Raw genomic sequence first — 16,504 nt, 5'->3', positions numbered from 1 at the left:
ACTGTAAGAGTCAGCCTCTGCTTGGCTCGACCTCCTTGTTTAATTTTTGATCCATAAACTTGGACTCTCCCTTAAATCATCTTTGCCCGCACTATTTATTTTTTCCTCATTTACAAGCCAGCAAGAAAAAAAAAAAACTTTGTATATGCGCTCCATATTTAACTGGAAGCGGGTTCCTACAAGCCAGCACATGTCAGCCACATTACAACATGTCACATGCAGGGCCAGGAAGTGGATGAAGTGACCCAGAGTCTTGCTGAGAGGTTATGGACGACCATGTTCATGTGCTGCGGTTTGATGTCAGCTGCAGCGAAGTGTTTAGCATGCATGCATGTAAGAGCGGGGGTTAGGCTGATCAGGCTGATATGTCAGTTTGCTAGTAATGTTCTTTTGAGATTAAACAAAAAATAAAAAAGATGGTGGAGAATTAATGCTGATGTAGTGGTGAGGATATGGTTTTATTCAATTGTATCATCAGTGACAATCTGCAATCTGAAAATTTTAACTTGCCTGAAAAGAAAAAGCACCATCATAGCATAATGTATACAGTAACTGAACTATTTGGGTGTTTTGTATTCTTCTAATCTCCATAAACAAGTAGCCAATTGTAGATGATGTTATGTCATGTTGGGATTCATGCAATTCAGCTGTAGATGTAGATGTAATGTAGATTCAGTGCTAATTTCTTCAATTAATTTGGAGACTCTCTTTATCTTCACTGGAGAGACCAAAGTGTGACTAAAATAATACCCCTAATCAAGAACATGCAACAAGTTCTACTTTCTGGGAGTTGTTGAAAAGGCATTCTGAGTAAAGTACAACAATAAATAAAAATAACCACAGAGCAATAACTGCCTTTTATCATATCATAACAGAGACATGTGCAGGTACAGTACCAGCAAAAATTTGATGTAACCAATCGTGTGACTGGTGCTGTACCTGCTAAGTCACACAAAGACACACCTAATTACCTCCTAACCCCGACCTTTAGGCTGAGATCTGTTCCAAAGCTGTTGTCTTCATATATTTTTCGAGATTTCCGCACTGTACCTCATCCGTTTTTTTTCTGTCCTCATCCAAAATTTCATACCCTGAACTTTTGTTGCACTCATTAAGGAAATGACCTTGTGTGCCGCTTGGAACCGGATTCATCCAGTGCATCTCCTGGCTGCAGCGACATTATAAGGGACTAACCTGCTTCATGACCCATACTGTTATAATGAGGTACATGTTGAGCCAAACAACTGATTTTCAGTCGTCTGTATGAAACAGTCTGAGGCATGCTGAGTGAGATAACCTGATCATTCAGTGTTGTCACAGCCCTCCAATACTATACTACATGTCTGTTTAACATGTAGTAAAACAATGGCTCATCCGAGATAAAACACAGCTCTTGTGTATGTGTCTGTGTGCAACAAATGTGGGTTTTCTTTTGAGTTTGACTCAGCAATAATATCTATTGTTGCAGGAAAAACATAGTCAAATCTCGAGAGGACAGATCATAAGTGTTTAGTGAGTTTTTGAGGAATCCTGTGAAAACCATCACGAACAGTCCCACACACATTCCTGCTAATGCAAACACACAAGTAACGTGACACACTTCCTTTCTCACAGTGGTTGAGAGGGTGAAGCAGGCAAGAATGGAGGAGAAACTGGAGAAAGAGAAACAGGGGAGGGAGGACAAAGGAAATGTGTGGGACAACTGGGAGAAAAATGCTGTAGTTTACTGTTGTGTGACCCAGCGGCCGGAAACTTCCCATCACATCGACCGCGGCAGCATGTGACTCACCTCACAGCTCTATCACATCTGATCGAATCTGATTGCAAAAATGACTCATGGGTGATTGCTAGAGTGCTATATTTATCACATTCGCATTTTGTCATCAGATAAGCAAAGCTTTGTGACAAGATGGGACTGGACACAAGTAATCACGCAGAATTCCCCTCTCATCTAATGACTAATGGGTATAGCTCCTCATATGCTTCGTGCCAATGCTTGTGCAGAGGGAAGACTTCTTCAAAAGTGCAGTTTATTTTTAGGGAGCTTCACATCTGCTGTAACTGGCTAATAAACAAACTGCACAGAGCTGCCTGAAACCATCCCTGTGTCAAAGCTCAACATGCAGTCGAGTGAGAGGTTGAGCAAGCTTGCAGGGAGCATCTGGAGGCAATCTTTAAAAGAATTTTTAAAAAAGGAATTGAATCCCATTGCTGAGACATTTTCAGGTTTAATTTGTTGTGTTTTCACATGAATGCAGCTATATATACAGATTTAGTGTAGCTTTATGTGCAGGTGCCATACAGTGAGTGGGTGAGTTTGACAGTAAGGCCTTTGTGCATGGGAAAATGTTATTCTTTGATGCAGCTGTGACACGAAAAGTCATTGTTACGAAACTCACTTTATCAGATCAGAGATGCACATTTGCAGGCTAGACTCACTTCCCCGGATAAATTCTCAGACAAAAAAAAAAAAAAAAATCCATCAGATGTCACAGTTTGAGATGTTGAATGATTCATAGCAATTCTAGTTATCCACAGGATCTTATTACTGCTGTATATAGGATTGCATTGATCATATGGAAACCAGAGATAGCAGCAACTCAAATGCCAAAGCTTCAGCTGGGCTCAGCCATCTGCTTTATGTGCTCAATTCAGCTGAAATGATGAATTTTTAGGCAACTACTTTATGAATCCTCTCTCATCATTTTGCTTCCTGACTGTCACTCTGTTGAAAATGTTGACTTTCTCCATATTATGTGATAGCGGACATCCTGCGGACTCACCATTACAGAGCACATTCAGCCATTTAAGTTCTGATTGCCTGCAGACTTTCAATCTGACTGCTATGCAAATGAGAATGCTGTGATGGGGGTCATTAAATCTGGGTGATTATTTAGAGAACTAATGTTAGAACATAATAATCCAATGAAATGACTCTCTGAACTGCAGTTTGAGGGAAGATGTGTATGGACTGGAGGCGACGAGGAGGCAGGAGGTGAGCTGTCAGCAATGGTGGCTCTGGCTTGTAAATTCCTCTTTCCTCCCACGTCTGATGTGAAGTTCTTGTAACAATCATTCTCCCAAAAACAGCATGAGAACACCAAACACAGAGCTCAAAGTAGGGCGTTAAAGGCGTAAAAGGTCTCTTCAAGCTGAGCATAAAGAAAACTAAGACTGGAATCTATAATTTAATCATATGACTCAATTGATTACATATTCCTACCACTGATTGTCAGTGTGCAGCAATGCTCAAATGTCAACAGAGAATAGAGATTAGATTGTCTGAATTATGACTCAAGGCATTGATGATTTTAAGCTTTGTATGATCTACTTGAAATCACAAGTGTAGCAGAGCACTTTAATGTGCAAAATAATGTAAGCAACTCATAGAAAATAACTTTTAATCTGAAGTAACCAAATCACACAAAAAAAACATGCTACTTATATGGGTCATATTTGGTTGAAAGACAGTTAAAGCAGCATTTTTTAGGTATAAAATCGGTCTGGCAAGACGCACTTTGATATAAGTTTTCCAAGTCACATGAAAGACTGAATAGAGACCAAATCAACTGTAGCCAAAGTGCAGTCAGGTGCATTGGTAAAAAGAAAAAATGCTAATTTAATAAATATGTCAGTAGGGCAGCCTGGAAAATAATGACAACAATTGTCAGACACAGACATTACTGCATCCAAAAGAGGAACTAGTTATAATTTGATATTAACCAACAGTGATGTGATGAGTAAATACAGTAGAAGGGGGGCTGACGAATGCTGCTTTGGATGTGAATTATTTCGTGAAGTTTACTGTAACCAACCTTTGTAGCACTAGAAATGTCAAAGGTTTATGAAACCCATTAATGACTTATCAAACTCTAAAATATGTTTTCCCCTGAGTATGTGTGAATCCTGCCTCAGAGCAGATCTTCCCTTTAATGTCTTTTCTAAGTTTGACATCCAGAGGTCTCGTGGTGTGACTCCCTCCTCTGTGTTTTACATCCTCCCTGATGTGCTGGTGACAGGCCTGTTTATCCTTCATTAATCTCTCTCCTCTGCTTTTACCCCCCATTTAGTGGTGACTTTATCCCATTAATGTGCTGTTTGCTTAAGAAATCCTCCAATGACATAATCCAGACTCAAGGTTACTAATATCTGTGTGTGTGTGTGTGTGTGTGTGTGTGTGTGTGTGTGTGTGTGTGTGTGTGTGTGTGTGTGTGTGTGTGTGTGTGTGTGTGTGCAGAGTTGCACTGAGTAGTTGCCATGGAGCCACTGATTAATTGATGTAAGATCATTGCAAAGATGATGGTTAGGACTTTAAGCAGTGTGTGTGTGTGTGTGTGTGTGTGTGTGTGTGTGTGTGTGTGTGTGTGTGTGTGTGTGTGTGTGTTTTGTGTGTGTGTGTGTGTGTGTGTGTGTGTGAATAAAGAATAAAGAAGCCTCCATTTTTAAAACGGTAAGATTGTAAACTGCTGCCCCCTGATGTTCATATACAAAACTGCAAAATGTGATTATTTTTGTAGTATTACAGGAAGGAGTAAACCATTATTACCATGGATGGAAAAAGGATTCAGGTCCATTACTTAAGTAAAAGTAGCAACACTCCTATGTGAAATTACTCCATGTGTTATGTAAAGGTCCAGCAAAATATACCTGCTGTTCACTTGAAGTGGAGCTAATTTAATTACTTTATGTACTGCTGGGTAGATAATTTTATTTTGTTTGAATTGAACGTATTGAATGTATTTTTGTATGTAAAATCTTAATCTGCAAATAATCCTTAACTATAGCTTTCAAATAAATGTATCAAGTAAAACACTGTCCTCTTAAGTGCAGTGAAGTATGAAAAATGAAGATACTCAAGTACAAGTACCTCAAAATTTTACAATTGTAGTTTGGTGCCTGTACTTTCTACCACTTTTTTTTTCAATTCTTCTTTTTATTTCTTCAGGATATTTAATATTTGAAATTTTATTTTTTCCTACTATGCCCAGAGATTAAGAGAAAAAAGACTTTACATTGAGAACAAAATAAGCCTTAAATGACCAGAAATCTGGCTGCAAGCAACACAATAATCATACTCGCTAATAAAGTCGGTGCCTCGTGTTGTTATCTTTGGAAGAGTTTTAGATACATAACATCACTTCATATAACCAGCTTCAATTTTGCATTTTGCTTCATTCAGAAAACTACATGTTCATAAGTATTCAATGAACTGCCAATGAAATAAAAATTCAAATTCTTAAAATTGCTTAAAAATGTGTCATTCACATTTAACTAACTGGATATCCACCATGGATTGAACATTTTGGTGGATGTAAGTTGTGGAGAAACATATTTCTCTCATCTTACTCCTAAACAGACTTTAATTAACTACTTTCTTCCAATGTATTTCCTGTACAAATTAACTCCAGCATATGCTACATATAACTGATACAAATAATCTTATTTTTCTGTCATTATTTTTATGAATCTGTCAAAAGGACAGACTGGGACCAGAACTTAAAAAGCTGAGAACACATGCAGGAATTCCAACTAATACATTGCAAACTCCCTTTACAAGAATTTACAGCAATTTAGTATTTCAACAAAAACTGTAAGGATGCAAGTTTAGAAAATTCAGATCATTTACCTAAGTAAAAGTACCAATACAATGATGTAAAAATACTCCATTACAAGGAGTAATGGAGTCCTGCATGAAAAATCCTACCGAAGTAAAAGTATGTAAGTATTAACAGTAAAATGTACTTAGAGTATTAAAGTACTTATTTAGGGAGTCAGAGGGATTACTCATTTAATCCCTCTGACTGATATATTATTATATATGACATCATTACATTATTAATACTGAAGCATCAGTGTGTAAGCAGCATGTTACTGTTGTAGCTGCTGCAGTTGGAGCTAGTTTCAACTACTTTATATACCGTTAGCTAGTTTAGTCCAGTGGTTCCCAACCTAGGGGTCGGGCCCCTCCAAAGGGTCACCAGATAAATCTGAGGGGCCGTGAGATGATTAATGGGCGAAGAAAGAAGAAAAAACAAAGTTCTGATACACAAATCTGTTTTCAGTTTGTGGATTTTTTCTCTAATCTTTGATTTTTGCTGAAATATTGGATCATTTGAATATTTATTGAAATGAAAGCATGTGAGAAGTTTAGAGGGAAAAATCACTATTTGGTGGAGCCTATTTGGATATCTGAAATGTGACCCGACCACACACTGCTTTTTGTAAATTGTCTAAAGCCAAAAAGGTTGGAAACCACTGGTTTCATCTTTAACAATATGTTGTATTTTAAAAGCTTGTTATATTATCCATTGTGTCAAATCTTCATCTGAAAAGTAACTAAAGCTGTCAAATAAATGTAGTGGCGAAGAAAGTACAATATTTCCCTCTGAAATGTAGTGGAGTGGAAGTATAAAGTAGAAATGGAAATACTCAGGTAAAGTACCTCAAAATTGTACTTACAAATGTACTTAGTTACTTCCCACCACTGCTAATAAAAGACGGCCTTTAAACCAGATGTGAAGTATCATTTCAGCAGCATATTGATCTTGTTGTAATACTAAGTACTTATTGAGAGCTATATGTGTAGGTTTAATCGCTTGAGATGCAGTTTTGTAGTATTACATTATAACCAGCAGATGGCAGGTTTTGGCCGGATGTGACTTGCAGGGATCCTCTCTCTCGGGATCTGCAGCTTCCAAACTGTGGGCGTTTCTTCCTCAGTCTTGACTCCAGAGTTTTTTCTTTTTTTTTCCTGGGTGTTGCCTGCCTGCCTGGTTTACAACTTTGGAGTTTCACCGGAAAGAGGAACAAGTCGGCCAATATCTGCAACGACAACATTTTTAACTTTTCGGGAACGTAATCGAGGCTCCATCACTTTTTTTTAACGCTGTACTTTTAACGTGACACACGTTTGACCGGTTTATTTTAGCCGCCGTTAGCTTGCGAAGCTAACTGAGATCGAGCTGTCCGATGCAGGCCATTAAGTGTGTGGTGGTGGGGGACGGGTAAGTGAAACTGTGTTTTTCTCGTCACTCTGACCTCTTAAAGTGCTCATTTATACACATATGGTAACAATTAAAGGCTAACATGGTTGTTTTCGTTGACCCAGTTAGCAACAGTTGGCTAGCGGCTAACAAGCCTCAGATAAACATGCCAACATGAGCGACAGCTGGTGTTGGTCCTGCTCTCAGTCCAGCTGGGTCACACAGACATTTAGTACACATGACGCAGGCTGCCATGTCGACAGACACCTATATCAAAGTCTGCCGACCGCTAGCCTTTGAGCTGTAGTCTCTGTTTTATCTACCTTACCAACTTTTGGCTTCGGGGCAACTTATTCATTTAATCCTTTAATTGTTTGGGATATCCACCCCCCTAAAAAACGACCATCAGTCACTCCATAAAGTTGTAACTTTAAATATTGGTAAATTATTTTGTCTGACCAACAACACTAAAACATCCAAATAAGTTCAGTAGTAAGTTCAGTAGGGCTGGGCAGGAAGGACGGAATATCAAATATCACCTCGATATTGATATTGCGGCAATATTGTAGGGATGACACAAAATATTTACACAATGAGATTTTTGATAAATAATCATTAGTATTGTGGATATAATGACTAAGTGGGTAAAGGCAAATAATAGAAGAGCTACAACAGTCTGGTAAGTTAATAAAATTACATTATTTACTGCAACGCAGCCTTTAAAACCAGGAAAAGAAAACACTTACGTCATTATTATGATATCCAAAATCTAAGATGATATCTGGTCTTATATCACGATATTGATATAAAATCGATATATTGCCCAGCCCTAATTTGACATGTTGTGAAAGTGATTTAGTTTTTAGTTGTAGCTTGTAAATGTTTGGTGTTTTACCTTATACATCTAATAAAAGATACTCAGTTACTATCTTAGAATATATTTTACTTTTGTTTTATTGTAAATTTCATTCTTTCTTTTCTATATTATTTAGGACTACTTCATTTTGTGTATATTTTTGACTGTTATGCACCACAACACCAAGGCCTTGTATGTGCAAACCTACTTGGCAATAAAGCTGATTGTGATTCTGATATATGACAAACAAACTTCACTTTTTACAAGCTGGAACCAGTCAATCTGAAGCATTTTTACTGGAAAAATGACTGAAACAGTCAATCAACTTCCAAACAACTGTTTGATCAATCAACTAATAGTTTAAGCTCTAGCTACATGTGTGTTAAGCAACAGAGTGATATTTCAAATCCTCACATATCAAACAAAGTAAAATCGACAACAAACAGAAAACAAAAAATGAGAAAAATGTTTTGCACGAAATTGCATAAAATTTCCCTCAAAACACTCTCCTGAGTCAGGTTAAACTCATTACATCTGACTTGTTAACCCGTCAGGCAAGACAAGTTGAACATAATATACATTAGGGCTGCAACTAACGATTGTTCTCATTTTCAATTAATCTGTCAATTATTTTCTCGATTAATTGAAATCTCGATTATTGTTTGGTCAATAAAATGTCAGAAAATGGTGAAAAATGTCGATCGCCTTTTTCCAAAACCCAAGATGGAACCTAAAATGTCTTGTTTCGGCCCAATCAACAGTCCTCAACCCAAAGATATTCACTTTCACATTTGAGAAGCTGGAACAAGAGAATTTTAGCATTTTTTCTGAAAAAATAACTCAAAACGATTAATCAATTATCAAAATTAATCAAGAACAGAAAGTTAATCACCAACTGGTGAATTTTCTGTTGATGGATGAATTGTTGTAGCTCTACATACTATAAAAAAGACTTCTTGTTGCCTTTATTTGACTGAACAATTCACTGCAATCCTTGAAATAATGAGATTGAGTTTAAATCAAGCAGCAATCGTCAGTTCTCATTGTATTTTCTCTGTCAATCTTTCCTTCTCTCCCTCCCTGTCCTCCTTCCTCCTCTCAGGGCGGTGGGTAAAACATGCTTGCTCATCAGCTACACTACCAATGCCTTTCCTGGAGAGTACATCCCCACAGTGTAAGTAACACACACACACACACACACACCCATCATCAACAGCTGTGGTGTGGAAATGGAAATGTGGCAAAGGTTAGGTGATGAAGCTAGTCCACCGGAGCATTGGAAAGATAATAATCATATTGAGAAATGTATTAACATCATTTTTGGAACTTAATGTCCCTCCCTTCAGCTTCGACAACTACTCTGCCAATGTGATGGTTGATGGGAAACCAGTGAACCTGGGCCTGTGGGATACAGCAGGACAGGAAGACTACGACAGACTCAGGCCACTGTCCTACCCACAGACAGTATGTATACCAGTAAAAACAACTGCACAATGTTAGCATGAACACGGTTTTCACTTCACCAGCATTGATTTGGAGTTATTCACTGGCCCCGTAATGCTTAAGACAGAGTCTGTGCACTCAGCAGAGTAGAGCCTTGTATCCACAGTACCTATACACTGTCTGGAGGACGGCTGGAGGAAGTGAAAGGGAGCTCTTGTTTGTCCCCTTTGTCCTCACAACAAACTGGCCTCTGTGCCACAGGGAGCTGAAAATGGGAGTCGGTTCGTAGTTAACAGGACTAGTCCAGATTTGTCTAGATTTGTGAATCCTCATGTCTGAACGTTTGGAGTCTATTAAGTCAGTAATGTATGCTATGTGTTTGAGATTAGTTTCTGGTTATTCTCGCCTCAGTTGGTAACAGACATGTCTCCACAGTACTGATAAAGTTTTACATGTTGAATCGAAGTTTATTTTGTGATGTTGCTGTCGTCAAAGGTCGCTAACGGTGTTATTTTTCCTCCCCAGGATGTGTTCCTGATTTGCTTTTCACTAGTCAGTCCAGCCTCTTTTGAAAACGTCCGTGCCAAGGTGAGTACACTCTGCCAATAATGGTAGTATTAGGTTTACATATTTAAATGTAACTGTTAAATCAACTGTTAAAGGGATGCTTGCAAGGTTGAAAAATCAACAAATCAATTACACGATTTGCTCGTTGAACTTAACAAGATTATGAGAAATCTAACATGTACATATATAATAATGCAGCCATAACAAATCATCACAATCATATTTCCAGCCACAAAGGAACTGTTGATGTTGGTCACCTGCAGATACATGGTGGCCCTATATTTACAGGGAGGAAAAATCTAAATTTTGACACTTCTTTAGATAAAATGAACAAATTGATGATGATTATTTTGGATTGACAGTTGTTCGGTGTTAGTGGAGGTTTGTTGCCGTCTAGTTTCTCGAAGGTCTCTGACTCTGTCCTCTGACCTCACCCAGTGGTACCCGGAGGTGAGACACCACTGCCCCAACACGCCCATCATCCTGGTGGGCACCAAGCTGGATCTGAGAGACGACAAGGACACTATCGAAAAGCTCAAGGAGAAGAAACTCTCCCCCATCATCTACCCGCAGGGCCTGGCCATGGCTAAAGAAATAAGTCAGAAGTCACTTAACACATACACGGATTCATATTTAAAATCATAATATTGTCTGTTAAGGTTTCAAACTGAAAGAGGGAGTGGTGTTTCTGGTAGTTTCCTAAACTCATAAAGAAATGATGCTGAGGCCTTCTCTGTCTCTTTCAGAGTTAACTGTATATCAAAGTCACAAATATTATAATTTCAGCATGATGTAGATGTAATTAGTTGCGTTCACATATGATAATACTCTATTTTTCAGCTAAAATCTATTGCAGCGTACCTTCAGATCTAAAAAAAAAAAAAAAGTCCATTTGAATTAAAATCACTAAAATATCAGAAATATAGCAGCTATTGTGTTTTTGTGTTTTAATGGCGCTATAAAATCAGATGGTGGCATTTGCAGTTTCCTCACCCTCTGCAACATTTGCCAAATACAGCAAATGCTAGTCTAGTACAGGTCAAGCTGCGAGAACACTGGATCCTACATCTCCCATAATGCAACACAGGTGTCTTTCATTAGACCCCCTGATTCCTAAACGTCCACCTCTTTGAAACTCTACACCTCCAGTTTGTAATGCAGACCTTAAAAAAAATACTTTAAAACTCAAGCTGAGAAAACCTTGATGACATCATCATGACATCATTGTGCAAACAAAAAAAAAGCTGGTTTGCTGACTTGTTTCTCTGCCTTTTTCCTCTCCTCTGCCCACCAGGTGCAGTGAAGTATCTGGAGTGCTCAGCTTTGACGCAGCGCGGCCTTAAGACAGTGTTCGATGAAGCCATCAGGGCGGTCTTGTGCCCCCCACCCATCAAGAAGAGGAAGAGGAAGTGCGTAGTATTGTAATGGAGAACCACAGGGAGTAGAAAATACAGTTGCAGTCAGAACTCACCTACTCGGAGGGAAGATGTTGGTGGTGGGGGGGGGAGGTTTTCCCCAAATATCAATTCACCCCCCTCCCCGTGTCCTTGCTTATATAGACGCTCCGGTAGATCAGACTTGTGTCTGAAAGAACTCGACAGATTTAAGCAGCGCTGAAGGTTCTCTGTAAGATCTGGTTCCTGGTTGCTTACATCAGTCCAGTCCTTTCAGACACGACAAGAATGAAGTGACTTTGCAAAGGCCTTGGTGAATGTGAGGGGGATTTGATTTGGGTTTAAGGAGTAAGAGGGAGGATTTTCCAAAAAAAACAAACAAACAAACATTCATGTCATTTTTCTCAGACATTGTTGGAAGAAACACTACTTGAACGTGATTTTTATCATAAAATTACCATAGATTTAACTCTAAAGAGAAGGACGTCCTGCACTGCACTCTTTCCCCTACACACTAAGAGATTCCTGCTGCCTTGATGAAATTTTACTTTAAGAAAGCTTTTTTTTTTTTTTTTTTTAGAACATCTAATTTCTCCTTTTTTCATGGTCAGTCTCTTTGTCAGCTGTTGTTGACGGACCATTTTGTTTACATTTGTCACCTGACCAGACTGACGTGTCGCCAAATCTCAGTCAACGGTCATCAATTTGTCGTCACTCCATGAACACTAAAATGTTTTCTTTTCCTTTTTTTTTTTTTTTTTTTTTTTTTTTTGCTTTAACTTGTACAAGATACCACCATGCAGTCATGAAGAAACGGTTTAACCCTTTTGTGAAGAACTTTTTTTGAACTTTAAATAACAAGTGTTGTAGCAGCTGCTAAGATAAGTAATGATTACTCTCTACGGTGAATGAGCATTTAAAACAGTCTCTTTTAGATATTTAACAGATAGTTTGCTTATTTTGTCCCTTAAAGCTTTTTAGATGAACCACGCCATCCCTGTGCCCATTGCTTCTCATCTCACTACGTGTTAAGAGAACACACACACAGTATTTCATGACTGACTGTTGGGCATGTGAAGGTGCAGTGCAGCCGGTTGGAGATTCTCAGTCAGCAGAGGCTCCTTTTGTGAAGTTTAATCAACCTAATTATTTTTGTTTGTTGCTTCCCTGGCCTGAGATGTGACTGTTGTGTTGTCAGAAACACATCTTTACTCTCCAGTGTTGTTGGCCTGGTACACACTCTCCATTTTTCTGTAAAGGTTATACCCAACATTTCAAGTTCTCACTAAATTCTTGCTCAGAGAGTTCTTTGGATATTTAGGCTTTTTATTCAATATATGATGCTCACTTTGCTATCTCGATGGTATGTAACCATGTCATTTTGATCCAATCTACTACTGTGTTTCAAGTTAATGAGCCAGAGTATAAACACTCAGAGGTTGCAACTGATTTTAATGTCTCTGTTGTACAATTTGACCTTCAGTAGTAACTTTTCAGCAAATGCATTTTATTTTTAAATGAGCAAAGATCAAAATGCATGGATGCTTTGGGGAGCCACTGTAAGTCATCATTTCAGTTTAATTTTATCAGTGTTTCATTGGCGCAGTGGAAGTGCACACATGGATTTACTTTCTTGCTAAATGTGGTTTCATTTTCACATTGTAATGTGCTGATTTTTTAAGAAGTAAATAAATTCTTTGAAAATGCTCTTTTGTATTTTATGTCTTCTGTTTACAGTCAATAGTCCAAACACATAACAATTCAGGTAAAGAATATAAGACAGAATTTTCGTTCAGTAAAAATGCCCATCACAGTTTCCCATTAGCTCATTGAGATTCCCTCAAATTATTGTTTTGTCTGACCAACAGTCTAAAATGCAAAGATAATTGATTTACAATGATTTTTTTAAAAAAGAGAAAGGAGCATATTCTCATGCTCAAGAAGCCGGAACCAGCAAATGTTTGGCATTTTTAGCCACGTTGGCTACATTGACAGCAACGTCGCTTAGTCAGCCCATCACTTTGGTCCAGACTAAAATAAATATGCTAACAACTGTTGGATGGATTGCCATTAAATTTGGTCTAGATATTCATGGTTCCCAGAGGATGAGTCCTAATTTGGTAATCCCCAGATTTTCCTTTAGCCACCACCAGGTCAAGGATTGTCCAATACCTCAGTTTATGGCCAAATACTATCAAAACTAAAGACATCTATTCTTCGTACTTTGTACTTGTGTTTTGTGATACTTAGCAAATGTTAGCATGATAACACACTAAACTAAGATTGTAAATGTATTATGACTTGTAAAACATCATATAAGGCACTGTCATCGTGAGCATGTTATGTTGATGTGAGCGTTTATGATCCAGCTTGTGAAGCACAAAGGTCAAACAGAGAGGTCAGGATTCAAATCAATGGCCACTTGATGGTTTGCTGGCGTTGGCTTCCCACTGGTCAAAAACCAGCTTAGCAGACACTGCATCTTCAACTCCCATTCCTGTTATTTTAAAGAGAAAAACGTTTTAAAGTTGAACTAGATTCTTGAAATACTGAGTTGGAAAAATAAAGCACACGTCTCATGATAAGGTATGGCTTACCGAGGGATTTAAACACAGTCGTCTTCTCTCTGTGTGCAGCTTTTGTCCCATTAATAACGTCTCCAAGCTCTGCAAACACCTCCGCCTGAAAACAATCCACAGTCGCATTTTTTTAACACACATATTATTCTGCAAAGGGAGCCAAGAACATACTCAGCCTCAGTTATCTTATCACGTCAGTTAGAAAGCACAATGATAGACTGACCCCAGAGAGGACGACGTCACCCGACTCGGCCATTGCTCCCTCCCTGCTGTCAGCGTACACCACCGCCTGCTTCATCAGCACGTCGTCCAGCTCTCTCCAGTTTGGCCTGCAGGCTCCCACAGCTGCTCAGCAACAGAAAAGAAACACAGACTTGTGACAAAGTGGTAAATTTCACCCTAAATCTGTCTTTTGAGAGTCAAACACTCAACTAAATTGTGCACATATTGCAGAGATTTCAAAATCTCACATATTTCCCCTTTAATTGTGTATGTGTGTGTACATTTTTTTCTTCTCACCAGCCACATGGGCTCCTGGTTTGACCCACTGACCAAAGAGCACAGGCTCCGTACATCTGGTTACTGTCACTATGGCGTCTGCTCCCCTCACCGCCTCCTCCACTGAGCCACATACCGTCACAGGGCCACTGACAGACTGGCAAAACCTCTCTGCACTCTGTTTTCTGTGGCTCCACACACGCACCTGTGGTGAAGAGCCAGGAAAGTATGACAGTGTATAACCAACCAAACATTATACATATATAAACAGTTGCAGAACTATTATGGGACAGACTGGAGAGCACAAAAAGGTCTAAAAACAACTGATGCTCTCCAAGCCTACACTGGTTTTGAATCTCTCCACGCTCAGAAAACTTGATTACTGCTCAAATTTCTGCAATGAGTTTTGTTGTTAGTGAAATGACTTAATACTGTATGCATGGTTAAGGTTACTCTGATGCTACAAATGAACAATATTGCTTCAGAGGTTTGTCTACACTTAAGAAAGGTTTCAGATTGGGATACATGCATACAATATCTAACCCTCCATTTTTTTTATACTAAATTAAAATTCCCTGATTTTGTGGTTGGTAATACTTGTAAATATGCTCACCATTAGCTGTACTAGATCATTTGTTTATTTGAAATATTGAGGAACACATTTTGGCCATATTGGAGTGGTTTGGCACACAAAAGGATGCCTAGCTACACTGCTAAAAGATGCTAAAAGCTTAGTACTTTTAGATTACATTTTTTTTCAACCTGAAATTTGGTGCATTTGGGGACAAGACATGTGGTAACCAGAAAGTGTACAACTTAAACAGCTTTATGAATCATATTTTAGTAGGTTTAATGTAAAAAAAAAAAAAAATAGTGTATTCGCTGTCCTAAATCTTCATGGAAACTAATAAATGTAATAATCTATGCTTACACATTTAATGGTACAAGTGTAGTTTTCAAATTAAGCCATTAACCATTGTTCTGTGTGATATTTACATGACAAGTATTAAACAGCAGTAGGTAAAATCAGGCAGCAACAGGCTCAAAACTGCTACTGCAGAAAGGGGTTAAGCAAAAATGGGACTTAAAGTGGGACAGCTAAAGGTTTTTGTATATATTTTGTGACAAACAGGCTTCTGTTCAGACTATGCTTTTAACTGTACCTCTTTAAATGAAAACATTTCAGTGAACACATTGTAATGACTCAGGGCCTGTTTTCCTGTACCCAGGATGGCCAGCACTTCTGCTCCAGGATGCATCAGCAGCTGCATTAACACACAGCGGGACAGAAACAAAAGAGTTTCACAGTTAGAACAGAAAAAACAGTGAATAGATGTTTAAATAGACAACACAGTCACCAAACCCTACCTTAGCAGAGATGGCTGACACTGCAGCTGTCCTCATGGCTGTGATGACGTCTCCATCCATGACCTGCACATTGGAAACCGTTCAAGTTGTGGGAAATGTTAACTGGAACAGGTCTTCAGTCATGTGTTTGCTTGTAAATGACTTAAATCAGCCTATTGCAGTATGTATGCTGAATCATGCATGCATCAGTTGCACTCACAGCCTTGACATTCCCATACTCTGGGTCCAGCAGCACCACAGTGGCTTGAGTGGCTGGCAAAGTTGAACCATCTTCCCTCTTGTAGAAACACACAAACTTTGAGCACAGGACTCCATCATTCTCCATGTATGTAGGCATCACGCCCAGGAAACTGTAAAAGTGACAGATTGTTAATGTTTAATTTGTTTTAACTACACTTGGAGTCACAGTGCAGCCAGTCTTACCCGTTGTGTTTCTGCAGGGGTACCGTGGTGCGCACAGGCTGGATCACCTCTGCGCTGTCTCGTTTGGAGAATTTGCCCAAAGCGTCCTCAAGACGCGGGATCAGCTGTCTGTAATGCAGCAAGCGCTCAACTTCATGCTCCCATATGACAACAGGAGGTCCGGCCATATTTTCCGCTTCTAAGTGAGGAAGGAAGAGACACTCAATGACAAATGACCTGGTATTTGGTCAAAAGTTCGAGAGCATTGGGGTTGCGTTCAAGAGCCGCACTGTTTCACCTGATAGTTTGTAACTGTGTTAAATACATGCAGTGGAATAGACATAGCATAAACCGGAAATACTCAAGTAAAGTGGCTCAGATTTGTTCCTGAGCACAGTAGTTTAGTAAATCCTG

General features: G+C 38.9%; 2 protein-coding genes across 2 annotated transcripts; one reads left to right on the top strand and one right to left on the bottom strand.

Moving 5' to 3' along the window:
• Nucleotides 1–6,689: 6,689 nt before the first annotated feature.
• rac1a (Rac family small GTPase 1a) lies at nt 6,690–12,949 on the top strand. The gene is made up of 6 exons (XM_042397209.1): nt 6,690–7,004; nt 8,942–9,013; nt 9,186–9,303; nt 9,808–9,870; nt 10,288–10,447; nt 11,144–12,949. The coding sequence occupies exons 1-6, from the start codon at nt 6,970–6,972 to the stop codon at nt 11,272–11,274; spliced, it is 579 nt and encodes a 192-aa protein (XP_042253143.1). The 5' UTR covers nt 6,690–6,969; the 3' UTR covers nt 11,275–12,949.
• crym (crystallin, mu) lies at nt 12,937–16,399 on the bottom strand. Its single transcript, XM_042397207.1, has 8 exons — nt 16,112–16,399; nt 15,888–16,038; nt 15,689–15,751; nt 15,484–15,585; nt 14,342–14,525; nt 14,046–14,167; nt 13,841–13,925; nt 12,937–13,740 (listed from the first exon to the last, which is right to left on the bottom strand). The coding sequence occupies exons 1-8, from the start codon at nt 16,276–16,278 to the stop codon at nt 13,655–13,657; spliced, it is 960 nt and encodes a 319-aa protein (XP_042253141.1). The 5' UTR covers nt 16,279–16,399; the 3' UTR covers nt 12,937–13,654.
• Nucleotides 16,400–16,504: the final 105 nt, after the last annotated feature.

This window comes from Thunnus maccoyii, chromosome 20, assembly GCF_910596095.1.
Source record: "Thunnus maccoyii chromosome 20, fThuMac1.1, whole genome shotgun sequence".
Taxonomy (NCBI): domain Eukaryota; kingdom Metazoa; phylum Chordata; class Actinopteri; order Scombriformes; family Scombridae; genus Thunnus; species Thunnus maccoyii.
Note: the sequence above shows the minus strand (reverse complement) of the source record. Positions and strands in the feature narration are given on the sequence as shown.

What these genes read in the sequence shown, in the direction of transcription:
- crym (XM_042397207.1), bottom strand. Translation starts at nt 16,278, where the DNA reads ATGGCCGGACCTCCTGTTGTCATATGGGAGCATGAAGTTGAGCGCTTG. An exon ending in ACCAGGAGCCCATGTGGCTG is followed by an intron (nt 14,168 to 14,341) that starts GTGAGAAGAAAA and finishes GTTGCTGAGCAG; the next exon opens with CTGTGGGAGCCTGCAGGCCA. An exon ending in GACTGTGTTTAAATCCCTCG is followed by an intron (nt 13,741 to 13,840) that starts GTAAGCCATACC and finishes TTAAAATAACAG; the next exon opens with GAATGGGAGTTGAAGATGCA.
- rac1a (XM_042397209.1), top strand. Translation starts at nt 6,970, where the DNA reads ATGCAGGCCATTAAGTGTGTGGTGGTGGGGGACGG. An exon ending in TGTGTGGTGGTGGGGGACGG is followed by an intron (nt 7,005 to 8,941) that starts GTAAGTGAAACT and finishes TCCTCCTCTCAG; the next exon opens with GGCGGTGGGTAAAACATGCT. An exon ending in TTGAAAACGTCCGTGCCAAG is followed by an intron (nt 9,871 to 10,287) that starts GTGAGTACACTC and finishes GACCTCACCCAG; the next exon opens with TGGTACCCGGAGGTGAGACA.